The sequence below is a fragment of the Salvelinus alpinus genome, chromosome 7, assembly GCF_045679555.1.
Source record: "Salvelinus alpinus chromosome 7, SLU_Salpinus.1, whole genome shotgun sequence".
In the NCBI taxonomy this organism is placed as follows: Eukaryota; Metazoa; Chordata; class Actinopteri; order Salmoniformes; family Salmonidae; genus Salvelinus; species Salvelinus alpinus.
In genome coordinates this window covers 79,898,661-79,912,162 of record NC_092092.1, presented here as the reverse complement: position 1 = coordinate 79,912,162, position 13,502 = coordinate 79,898,661, and the positions used below count along the sequence as shown (strand labels likewise).

General features: G+C 44.1%; 1 protein-coding gene across 5 annotated transcripts in view; it reads left to right on the top strand.

Annotated features, from left to right (window-relative positions):
* The window catches only part of LOC139581743 (glycine receptor subunit alphaZ1-like), a 92,857-nt gene that overhangs the window by 34,091 nt on the left and 45,264 nt on the right, over positions 1-13,502 (top strand). For all 5 annotated transcript variants that reach the window (XM_071411833.1, XM_071411837.1, XM_071411834.1 and 2 more), the window contains one exon: positions 7,335-7,402. In XM_071411833.1, the coding sequence (XP_071267934.1) occupies positions 7,335-7,402 (68 nt within the window). The remainder of the gene's footprint in view (positions 1-7,334; positions 7,403-13,502) is intronic.

The following is a 13,502-nucleotide window of genomic DNA, read 5'->3' as shown; positions in this document are numbered from 1 at the left end:
ACTCCTGCGTGGTCTTAGCTGTGTGCTTAGGGACGTTGTCCTGTTGGAAGGTGAACTTTCACCAGAGTCTGAGATCCTGAGCGCTCTGGATCAGGTGTCATCAAGGATCTCTCGGTACTTTGCTCTGTTCATTTTTCCCTCGATCCTGACTAGTCTCCCAGTCCCTGCCACTGAAAAACATCCGCACAGCATGATGCTGCCACCAACATGCTTCACCATAGGGATGGTGCCAGGTTTCCTCCCGACGTGACACTTGGCATTCAGGCAAAAGAGTTCAATCTTGGTTTCAACAGACCAGAGAATCTTGTTTCTCATGGTCTGAGAGTCCTTTAGGTGCCTTTTGGCAAACTCCAAGTGGGCTGTCATGTGCCTTTTACTGAGGAGTGGCTTCCATCTGGCCACTCTACCATAAAGGCCTGATTGGTGGAGTGCTGCAGAGATGGTTGTTCTTCTGGAAGGTTCTCCCATCTCCACAGAGGAACTCTGGAGCTCTGTCAGAGTAACCATCAGGTTCTTGGTGACCTCCCTGACCAAGGCCCTTCTCCCCCGATTGCTCAGTTTGGCCGGGCGACCTGCTCTAGGAAGAGTGGGTGGTTCCAAACTTCTTCCATTTAAGAATGATAGAGGCCACTGTGTTCTTGGGGACCTTCAATGCTGTAGATATTTTTGGGTACCCTTCCCCAGATCTGTGCCTCGACACAATCCTGTCTCGGAGCTCTACGGACAACTCCTTCGACCTCATGGCTTGGTTTTTGCTCTGACATGCACTGTCAACTGTGGGACCTTATATAGACAGCTGTGTGCCTTTCCAAATCATGTCCAATCAATTGAATTTACCACAGGTGGACTCCAATCAAGTTGTAGAAAAGTCTCAATGATGATCAATGGAAACAGGATGCACCTGAGCTAAATGTTGAGTCAGATAGCAAAGGGTCTGAATACTTATGTAAATAAGTTATTTCAGTTTTTTATTTTGAATAAATGTGCACAAATATATAAAAACTTATTTTCGCTTTTGTCTGAATACTTTCTGAATGCACTGTATGTATCAAATGAAGAAAAAAAAACTATTCCACTTCAACATACATGTAGGTTTTCCACCAATATTGTTTCTGCACTGTTGATTCAGGTATTTGATGTCAGTTTACCCATCTCTAGTGGTATTCCTGACACTTTGACAATGTCCCTCTGCCTCTATCAGCTGTGGTGTCTGCACATAATGAAGAAAAACAGCTTAGTCAATAACACTATAACTTGTTTCTCTCTCCAGCTTGTAGGTGTAAAATTAGTTGTGCTCCACTTCCTTGAGCATGTGTGGAATATATATTAGCTCAATAAAACCTAAAACTGCTCGGGCCAACACTCTATAGGTACCAGGCTTAAAGCTATATAAATAATGAATTCCTGGAAACCATTGTGTTTCTGCTGATGGCAGCTCGATTGTGAAGTGGTCCATTATAATTGGTTTTGATTTTTATTTATATCAAAACTCTTAAACCACACTTAAATTTTTTCTCTCTCACTCTCTCGATCGTGCTCTCGCTCTCTCGCTCTCCCTCGCGCTCTCTTTTTCTCTCTCTCTCTCTCTCTCTCTCTCTCGATAGCGCTCTCGCTCTTTCTCGATCTCGCTCTCGCTCTCTCTCTCTCTCTCTCTCTCTCTCTCTCTCTCTCTCTCTCTCTCTCTCTCTCTCTCTCTCTGTCTCTCTCTCTCTCTCTCTCTCTGTCTCGCTCTCTTGCTCTCTTTCTCTCACTCTCACTCTCTCACTCTCACTCACTCTCTCTCTCTCTCTCTCTGTCTCTCTCTCTCTCTCTCTCTCTCTCTCTCTGTCTTGTGTTTGTTTGTTGTTTTGGATGTAAATCGATGTAACTCCACCCCTATGGAACTGAGGTGTCGTTTAATTGAAACTAGTTGTGTCTCAACTAGATGTGGAATTGCAACACTTCAGTGAAACAGAGAGGAGCGTGATGGTGGATGGGTCTTCCCCATGGTACCTGTGTTTTACAACCCCCTGTATCTACACAGGGATATCATTATCATCCATGGGTTACCGCTATACTGAACCAGTGAAGAACCGCGTAGCTGCTGGATTTAAAGACAGGCCTTCATTACACCCATGTTATGGCCTTGTGGTTAGAGTGTCTGCCCTGAGATCAGAAGGTTGGACATTTGATTCCAAACCAAAAGACTGTAAACATGGGACCCGATATGTCTGTCATTGATTAGGTTATTGGGGGCAAGGCCCTGTGGTAAACTAGTGTCCTGTCCAAGGGGGTGTACTTGTACATCAAGCTGTCTCCTGCTACAGAAACAGGAGATAGGCTCCTGCTCCTGTGAGCCACTCTGGCCAAGGCTACTTATTACTGATATGCTGACCAGACTGGACACGTCGCGTGCGCGAGCGTTCCAAAATAAATGTACACATACATGTTATTCAGTCATTGCACCCACACTGTTATCGCCCGTCAGCGAGCATCTGCGTTGCCAAGGCGCTAAAATGGAAATTGGTTCTATTTGTGACGCTCAACGCGCTGCAAGTCCGGCCCCTCCCATCTCCTCATTGGTTTTTAGAAGCGTATAGCCACTTGCCCTCTTCTTATGGGTTTTTAGTAACATATACCCACGTGGGTGATTGAAAAATGAACTGAGGTCGGTTGTTGTAATGCACCTTATTAGATGCCAATCGCCATATAAAGTCCAAAGAAGAAGAAGAAGCCTGGAATGAGGAGAGATGACTAGAAATTGGGTTGACTGTTTTATGTGTATATTGATTGTCGGAGTAGAGGACCTTGTGCATTTCAGGTAAAATAACAACTCAATGTTTATATCCCAGAACGAATTAGCTAGCAACAGCAAGCTAGCTAGCTAAATAGACATAAAATGTTTAATGCTTTTCTACCTGTCCCCAAATTAATATAATTTGTTCAGAGTTTGTTGTGATATTTAAACCTGCGTGTCGTGATCGTATTTGGTGTTGGAGGGACAAAATCAATTTGAGCACGATGGCTCACGCGTGCGTCCGGTTTGAGCATGGTGTTAGCAGTTATTCTACACTGGAGGTGTGAGGAGAATACTGCAGGTATGTAGCGGGACATTTTAGTAAACACTGTGCTGATTAGTAGTATTGTGGTTTAGGGTGGTTTCCCATGATGCACCGCTAGCTAAATCTATTTCACATATGTCCAATCATTATTCCAAGAGTGAAAATGAATTGTTCTTCTTAAATGACTTGACTTTAAGTAATTTACTGCCCACATTAATCTGATCTGAATAATTATGTATTGTTTTTACAGTGGTTTACAGTTTAGAAAAAGCAATTTTCAGTGGCATTTTGATGGCTAAGGCCATAGTCATCTCTTAGCAAGGCAAGGAGGGATGTAGCAAAGCGTTTGTTTCATTATGGTTTATTGCTGTTGTCACTTGTTTTTAATGAAAGTGGAGGTTGGGGTACAGAAGCACGGAATTGATTTGGAAGGACAGTACACCTCACCTCAGCAGCAAATCAGAGAGAGACACCAAGACACCTACTTACCTCTCTCTCTCTCTTTTTTTCTATCGCTCTCTCTTTCTCTCTCGCTCTGTTTCTCTCTTTTTTTCTCTCTCTCTGTCTGTCTCTCTCTCGGTCTCTCTCTCTCTCTCTGTTTCTCTCTCTCTTTCTCCCTCTTTCTCTCTCTCTCTCTCTGTTTCTCTCTCTCTTTCTCCCTCTTTCTCTCTCTCTCTCGCTGTTTCTCTGTTTCTCTCTCTCTGTTTCTCTCTCTCTTTCTCCCTTTTTCTCTCTCTCTCTCGCTGTTTCTCTGTTTCTCTCTCTCTGTTTCTCTCTCTCTTTCACTGATGTGTCTGCAGTGCACTGAGCCCAGACCATTTGGAATAAACATAGTAAAGCAAATCATTGTGCTCTACAGTATGAGTCACCCTGCCTTGACAGTTAATGAGCTGCCCTTTATCCCTCTCTGCATCGCTCATTGGAAGGCTATGAAATGAACTGCAGCAGTGGACAAAGAGAGAGAGAGAGAGAAAGAGAGAGAAAGAGACATTAGATTTCCCAAGCCTTTGCGTAACCACACATTGCAAGGAAGGAATGTCAAGAAAATACAAATGATTACATTTACATCCTCCTCTTCTTTTCCTCCTCCTCTTTTCCCCTCTTTTCCTCCTCTTTCCTCCTCTTTTCCCCTCTTTGCCTCCTCTTTCCTCCTCTTTTCCCCTTCTCTTTCCTCCTCTTTTCCCCTCCTCTTTCCTCCTCTTTCCTTCTCCTCTTTTCCCCATTTTTCTCTCCTCTTTCCTCCTCTTTTCTCCTCCTCTTTTCACCTCCTCTTTCCTCCTATTTTCCCCTCCTCTTTTCTTCTCCTCTTTTCTTCTCTTTGTCTCCTCTTTTCTCCTCCTCTTTCCTCCTCTTTTCACCTCCCCTTCTCCCCTCTTTGCCTCCTCTTTTCTCCTCCTCTTTCCTCTTTTTTTCTCCTCCTCTTTCCCCCTCCTCTTTGCCTCCTCTTTTGTTCCTCCTCTCGCCTCCTCTTTTCTCCTCCTCTTTCCTCCTCTTTTCCCCTCCTCTTTTCACCTCCTCTTTTCCCCTCCTCTTCGCCTCCTCTTTTGTCCTCCTCTTTCCCCCTCCTCTTTCCTCCTCTTTTCCCCTCCTCTTTTCACCTCCTCTTTTCCCCTCCTCTTTGCCTCCTCTTTTCTCTTCCACTTCCCTCCTCCTTTCACCTCCTCTTTTATCCTCTTTTCCCCTCCTCTTTTCTCCTCTTTTCTCCAATTTTCTCCCCTCTTTCCTCCTCTTTTCTCCTCCTATTTTCTCCTCCTCTTGTCTCCTCCTATTTTCACCTCCTCTTTTACCCTCTTTTCCTCCTCTTTCCCCTCCTCTAGCCTCCTCTTTTCACCTTCTCTTTTCTCCTCCTCTTTCCTCCTCTTTTCTCCTATTTTCTCCCCTCTTTCCTCCTCTTTCTCCTCCTCTTTTCTCCTCCTATTTTCACCTCCTCTTTTACCCTCTTTGCCTCCTCTTTTCCCCTCCTCTAGCCTCCTCTTTTCACCTCCTCTTTTCTCCTCCTCTATCCTCCTCTTTTCTCCTCCTCTTTCTCCACCTCTTTCCTCCTCTTTTCCCCTCCTCTTACCTCCTCTTTTCTCCTCTTTTCCTCTCCTCTTTTCTCCTCCTCTTTTCTCCTCCTCTTTCCTTCTCTTTTCACCTCGTCTTTCCCCAGCCCTGAAAAGAAATACGTTAATATTGCCGAACAGCATTGTGGGAAGTTAGTTTGTCTGAAACTATAGAAGAAGACGCAGTGTGAAATGTTTAAAATCTTAGAACGTTTTAATGTGGGATCATTAATGTATACGCTGATTGTTGATTACAGGCTTATTTTTGTCACGAGAATTCATGCTATAAAACTAGACTTAATGATTTATTATTTTATTTACTTATTTTGTCCTGTGATTACTTTATTGATATTAATTTAATTCGATGATGTACCTAAAAAACTAGATATTTGCTCCGGGGTAAAACCTGCTGATTTCATCTGCATCTCCATCTCCTGAGGTTGTATTTGATAGGTTAACGAAGAACTAAGTTTGTGTTTGTGTGTGTGTGTGTGTGTGTGTGTGTGTGTGTGTGTGTGTGTGTGTGTGTGTGTGTGTGTGTGTGTGTGTGTGTGTGTGTGTGTGTGTGTGTGTACTCGCTACTTCCTCAGTGCAGCAGCTGTGAGACAGTGACAGGGACAATAATTGTCCATCAAAATAATTCAGAGCCTTCAGTTCATTGTAGCTGCCAGGCATCTGTATTAGAGGAAGCTTGTCAACCTAAACACAGAGGTAGTTTGTGTTAAAGCGTACAGGATGTGACCTTAAATGTTCAGGGAATGTAGTTCTGCTGTGACATGTGACTATGTCCAATTATACTGTATCATATATATATTACCATACCTTTGTGACCCACAAATGTGATGTACTGTAAAATCAAGTAAAAATGATGTACTCTTTTTGATATGTACAATAAGTAGAATCCTTTAATTTACCAAAAGGATTGGCTTTCCGGCTTTATGTAGAAGGTTCAGGCGATGAGGAGGGGTTTGGTACTCAATATGATTTACCGCTCAAAGCCAATATCTATCATTTCCTAAGGGGGTGGATGGGGGCTAGACATTTTCCCATTGCTGTCCTTTCTCCTTGAGCCCATTGAAAGTGAACTTTTGTCACCGGGCACTGGGTAATCATATTTATGTTTGTACAAGCAGGTAATACGGCCTTCAACGGACACGCTTCAACCCTGTGTTGTTCGTTCTAACCTCGGCACTGTTGTCTGGAAACTACCTAGGAGTGTCTCTGAGGATCGTAGCATTTTATTTGGGGGGGGGGGGGGGGGGACATTCTTAGAGTCTCTCAGTCAACATGGAGCGCTGTATGCTTACAACGTGATATTACAGTACTTCTGTGTACAGTTTTACACAGGCTTATGGGGAATTCCGTTGTGGCCCTCTGAAGATTCCCAGGATCGCACGAACATAAAGACGAAGTCCCTTTGGAAAAAGCATCTGCTAAATGGCATATTTTATTATATTCTATTATATTATGTGTTCCACTACTTAACATGAATCATATTCATAATCATATCATATCATATTGAGGAAGGACTTTGTGTTTTCTGTGTAATAAAGGAGGAAGGACTTTGTGTTTTCTGTGTAATAAAGGAGGAAGGACTTTGTGTTTTCTGTGTAATAAAGGAGGAAGGACTTTGTGTTTTCTGTGTAATAAAGGAGGAAGGACTTTGTGTTTTCTGTGTAATAAAGGAGGAAGGACTTTGTGTTTTCTGTGTAATAAAGGAGGAAGGACTTTGTGTTTTCTGTGTAATAAAGGAGGAAGGACTTTGTGTTTTCTGTGTAATAAAGGAGGAAGGACTTTGTGTTTTCTGTGTAATAAAGGAGGAAGGACTTTGTGTTTTCTGTGTAATAAAGGAGGAAGGACTTTGTGTTTTCTGTGTAATAAAGGAGGAAGGACTTTGTGTTTTCTGTGTAATAAAGGAGGAAGGACTTTGTGTTTTCTGTGTAATAAAGGAGGAAGGACTTTGTGTTTTCTGTGTAATAAAGGAGGAAGGACTTTGTGTTTTCTGTGTAATAAAGGAGGAAGGACTTTGTGTTTTCTGTGTAAAAAAGGAGGAAGGACTTTGTGTTTTCTGTGTAATAAAGGAGGAAGGACTTTGTGTTTTCTGTGTAAAAAAGGACGAAGGACTTTGTTTTCTGTGTAATAAAGGAGGAAGGACTGTGCTTTCTGTACGTTTTCTGTCTGCAAGGAGGGGTATTTGTTTCACAGTTCTGTAATAAGAAAATAATATGATTTATTTTTCATTCTTTTACAGGTCCCCCTGTAAACGTAACGTGCAACATTTTTATTAACAGTTTTGGGTCCATCGCTGAAACAACAATGGTAAGTCCAAATGCGTTTACCTTTTCAATGTAAAAACCCTTCAACATAAGTACATTTCTTTCTGTTGATATTGATATTTTGAAGTTAATGTGAAAATACACTGAATCATTTTTTTTTCAACAGTATTTTGACTTGCATAACTATGCCTCTAAGATTGTGATTGAAATTAAATAACGATGGCCTTAATATGCAGTGTGCCCAACGTTTTCTTCTGGAATTACAAGCAGTGCCTCCTCGCCTAAATATTTAGAATAGTATTTATCTGCCTCATTGAACTTAATCTCTGTTCAAAACTCAGTTCAGAGGGGCTTCATATCTACTGTTCAGATGTCTTCATGTCTTCAAGGGGTCATCATTCAAACTCACTTTGTAAAGAATACATATCTGTTAGGTATTATGAAATAATCAGTTGTTTGTCGATTATTTATCAAGATAGTAGATCAAGAGGTCTAGGATATCTAGAAAAAGACACTGAGGTGAAATATATGTTGTTTGAAGGACAGTAGATCAACATGTAGATGGAAGGATAGTAGACCAACATGGAGACAGAAGGACAGTAGACCAACATGGAGACAGAAGGACAGTAGACCAACATGGAGACAGAAGGACATGGAGACAGAAGGACAGTAGACCAACATAGAGACAGAAGGACAGTAGACCAACATGGAGACAGAAGGACATGGAGACAGAAGGACAGTAGACCAACATAGAGACAGAAGGACAGTAGATCAACATGTAGATGGAAGGATAGTAGACCAACATGGAGACAGAAGGACATGGAGACAGAAGGACAGTAGACCAACATAGAGACAGAAGGACAGTAGACCAACCTAGAGACAGAAGGACATGGAGACAGAAGGACAGTAGACCAACCTAGAGACAGAAGGACATGGAGACAGAAGGACAGTAGACCAACATGGAGACAGAAGGACAATAGACCAACATGGAGACAGAAGGACATGGAGACAGAAGTACAGTAGACCAACATGGAGACAGAAGGACATGGAGACAGAAGGACATGGAGACAGAAGGACATGGAGACAGAAGGACAGTAGACCAACATGGAGACAGAAGGACAGTAGACCAACATGGAAACAGAAGTACAGTAGACCAACATGGAGACAGAAGGACATGGAGACAGAAGGACAGTAGACCAACATGGAGACAGAAGGACATGGAGGCAGAAGGACAGTAGACCAACATGGAGACAGAAGGACAGTAGACCATCATGGAGACAGAAGGACAGTAGACCAACATGGAGACAGAAGGACAGTAGACCAACATGGAGACAGAAGTACAGTAGACCAACATGGAGACAGAAGGACATGGAGACAGAAGGACAGTAGACCAACATGGAGACAGAAGGACAGTAGACCAACATGGAGACAGAAAGACAGTAGACCAACATGGAGACAGAAGTACATGGAGACAGAAGGACATGGAGACAGAAGGATAGTAGACCAACATGGAGACAGAAGGATAGTAGACCAACATGGAGACAGAAGTACATGGAGACAGAAGGACATGGAGACAGAAGGATAGTAGACCAACATGGAGACAGAAGGACCTGGAGACAGAAGGACATGGAGACAGAAGGACAGTAGACCAACATGTAGACCGACATGGAGAGAGAAGGACATGGAGACAGAAGGACAGTAGACCAACATGGAGACAGAAGTACATGGAGACAGAAGGACATGGAGACAGAAGGATAGTAGACCAACATGGAGACAGAAGGACCTGGAGACAGAAGGACATGGAGACAGAAGGACAGTAGACCAACATGTAGACCGACATGGAGAGAGAAGGACATGGAGACAGAAGGACAGTAGACCAACATGGAGACAGAAGGACATGGAGACAGAAGGACATGGAGACAGAAGGACAGTAGACCAACATGGAGACAGAAGGACATGGAGACAGAAGGACAGTAGACCAACATGGAGACAGAAGGACAGTAGACCAACATGGAGACAGAAGGATAGTAGACCAACATGGAGACAGAAGGACCGTAGACCAACATGGAGACAGAAGTACATGGAGACAGAAGGGCAGTAGACCAACATGGAGACAGAAGGACAGTAGACCAACATGGAGACAGAAGGATAGTAGACCAACATGGAGACAGAAGGACAGTAGACCAACATGGAGACAGAAGGACAGTAGACCAACATGGAGACAGAAGGACAGTAGACCAACATGGAGACAGAAGGACAGTAGACCAACATGGAGACAGAAGGACAGTAGACCAACATGGAGACAGAAGGACAGTAGACCAACATGGAGACAGAAGGACATGGAGACAGAAGTACTTGGAGACAGAAGGATAGTAGACCAACATGGAGACAGAAGGACAGTAGACCAACATGGAGACAGAAGGACAGTAGACCAACATGGAGACAGAAGGACATGGAGACCAACATGGGGACAGATAGTAGAGTTCTGATATAGGGTGCTAGCTCAAGGCGGAGCGGTAAAATATAAGTTGTTTGAAGGACGGACAACAACATAGAAACAGACCAACAACAGGTATCAGATCATTGAAACAGACCCAACCCACTGGGCACAGACGTCATTTCAATGTTGATTCAACCAGTGTGTAACCAGTGGGATAGCAGGTATCAGATTGTCGTGATGTATGTTTTGTCCTATATTTATATTGTGCGCTAGGATGGGATGGGATGGGATGGGATGGGATGGAATGGGCTGGGATGGGATGGGATGGGATGGAATGGGCTGGGATGGGCTGGGATGGGATGGAATGGGCTGGGATGGGCTGGGATGGGATGGGATGGGATGGGCTGGGCTGGGAGGGGATGGAATGGGCTGGGCTGGGATGGGATGGGATGAAATGGTCTGGGATGGAATGGGCTGGGCTGGGATGGGCTGGCTAGGATGGGCTGGGATGGGATGGACTAGGATGGGATGGGCTAGGGTGGGATGGGATGGAATTGTCTGGGCTGGGATGGAATGGGCTGGGCTGGGATGGGCTGGCTAGGATGGGCTGGGATGGGATGGGCTAGGATGGAATGGGCTGGGCTGGGATGGAATGGGCTGGGCTGGGATGGGCTGGCTAGGATGGGCTGGGATGGGATAGGATGGGATGGGATGGGATGGGATAGAATTGTCTAGGATGGGCTGGGATGGGATAGGATAGGATGGGATGGGATGGGATGGGATGGGCTGGGCTGGGATAGGATGGGCTGGGATGGGATGGGCTGGGATGGGATGGGATGGGATGGGATGGGCTGGGATAGGATAGGATGGGATGGGATGGGATGGGATGGGCTGGGATAGGATGGGCTGGGATGGGATGGGCTGGGATGGGATGGGATGGGATGGGCTGGGCTGGGATGGGATGGGCTGGGATGGGATGGGATGGGATGGAATGGGCTGGGATGGGATGGGATAGGATGGGATGGGATGGGATGGGATGGGATGGAATGGGATGGCCCAGGCCTTAGTCTCTAGTCTCCAAGCCAAGTCTCCTTGGGGGAGACGTATCAGTAGAGTTAGTAGAGCTTTAACTAAAACTGCTGCAGACTGCACAACCTCGTCACGCAGAACAAATGTTCCACTCTTTTTCTCCCTCTACACTCCTCAACCAGTGGAATTGATCCGGACGCCTTTCCTCCAAGTCCTAGTCTCTCTCTCTCTCTCTCTCTCTCTCTCTCTCTCTCTCTCTCTCTCTCTCTCTCTCTCTCTCTCTCTCTCTCTCTCTCTCTCTCTCTCTCTCTCTGTCTCTCTCTCTGTCTCTCTCTCTCTCTCTCTCTCTCTCTCTCTCTCTCTCTCTCTCTCTCTCTCTCTCTCTCTCTCTCTCTCTCTCTCTCTCTCTCTCTCTCTCTCTCTCTCTCTCTCTCTCTCTCTCTCTCTCTCTCTCTCTCTCTCTCTCTCTCTCTCTCTCTCCCTCTCTCTGTCTGTCTCTCTCTGTCTGAATGCTATTTGAGAAAGAAATGGAATAAGGGATGTGGGGAGGTGAAACTAAAGAGAATGGCATCAATAAATCTTTAGTGCTCATAGGGCTGCTGAGAACAATGTTTTGTGTAATGATCTGACTGAGTCTGGGTCGCAAATGGCACCATTTCCCCTGCATAGTGTGCTCTGGTCAAAAGTAGTGCACTATGTAGGGAATAGGGTGGACTCTGGTCAAAAGTAGTGTACTATGTACGGTATAGGGTGGACTCTGGTCAAAAGTAGTGTACTATGTAGGGTATAGGGTACCATTGGGATGCATCCTGGCTCCTGGTCCACAATAGGAACCTGAGGTCCTCTGTGGCCCACCACCGTCTAATTGTTTACCCGGCTTTAAAGCTACAACGCCCAGGGGAAAAGCCAGAGGCTATTTAATTAGCTCTGCTAGCCTGAGTCCCAAATGACAGTCTATTCTTTGACCAAGGCTCAGGGGCTTTGGACAAAAGTAGTGCACTATGTAGGGAATAGGATGCGATTTGAGACTCATTCCTAGCCTGCTGCTCTTTCATTCTCTTTCTTCCGGAGGCTAGAGAGTGAACGCATAAATCCCAAAGTCCTGATGTTTGTTTGTTACAGGCAGTTGTTGGAGGTGGTTGGGTTATGCTCCATGCAGACCTACGTCACATTAGACTACATAGCAACAACAAAAATAAATAAATCAAATATGTCACAGTCAGGACTCGGAGAAGGAGTGTATTTGGCTTTCGGCTAAAATTGCATTATGGATTGGGTGCTATGCTGTTGCGGTAAAGCTGTTAGCTAAGAGAAATCACACCCAACATGTCTGAGAGAGTGAGTTCACCCATGGCTTCTGCTGCGGATGATGGAAGAATGTGTGAGACAATATGCTTTCTAATCCAACAGTATACTCCATGGTTCATAGTCAGACTTGTAGCAGAGGTTGGGTTAGAGCCGGACTGAGACCTGAACTGTTGTTTTCGTTGGCTCTGGAGCTCCTGACCTGATCCTCTTTTCACGTGTAGGAGACTCGTGTTTGAACCCAGTTGGTCACACTATGCTAAAACTTCTTCAGGATCAGTGTCCGTTCCACGGGACGGTGAGCTAACGTAGGCTAATGCGATTAGCATGAGGTTGTAAGTAACAAGAAAATTACCAAGGATATAGACATATCTGATATTTGCAGGAAGCTTAAATTCTTGTTAATCTATCTGCACTGTCCAATTTACAGTAACTATTACAGTGAAAGAATACCATGTTATTGTTTGAGGATTGTGCACAATTTTGAACATGAAAAGTTATTAATAAACCAATTAGGCACTTTTGGGCAGTCTTGATACAACATTTTGAACAGAAATGCCATAGTTCATTGGATCAGTCTAAAACTTTGCACATACACTGATGCCATCTAGCGGCCAAAATCTAAATTGCACCTGGGCTGGAATAATACATTACGGCCTTTCTATTGCATTTCAAAGATGATGGTACAAAGAAAATACTAAAGAACGGTTGTTTTTTTCTTTTGTATTATCTTTTACTAGATCTATTGTGTTATATTCTACTACATTCCTTTCACATTTCCATAAACTCCAAAGTGTTTCCATTCAAATGGTACCAAGAATATGCATATCCTTGCTACAGGCAGTTAGATTTGGGTATGACATTTTTGGCAAAAATTTGGGGGAAAAGGGGATAATCCTTATCACACACTTTAAATATGTTTCCATTTGGTGGGATTTGTTTTCTATTTTACTTGATCTGACTTATAATGTGTAGTAGTAAGGAGTTGATAGTAACAAACAGTCGAATCAGTCATCACATAAGGTAGCTTTGACAGTCACAGAAATGTAATTACTCAATATGGCTGCCCATCCACCCATCACTGAACATTGACTTGAACAGGTGCTTCCCTTTCGGTAATTATATTTCTATGTTGGCAGCAAACCAATTTGGCTGTCCACATTGGAGAACCCTTTAAATAACCCTTCGTGGTTTAGGTAGAACCCTTTTTGTTTCACAGTAGAACCATGTTGGGTTCCATGTAGAACCCTTTCCACAGAGGGTTCTACATGGAACCCAAAACAGTTTTACCTGGAACTAAAAAAGGGTTATTCTATGGGGACAGCTGAAGAACCCTTTTGGAACCCTTGTTGATTCAGTCACTTCTAGT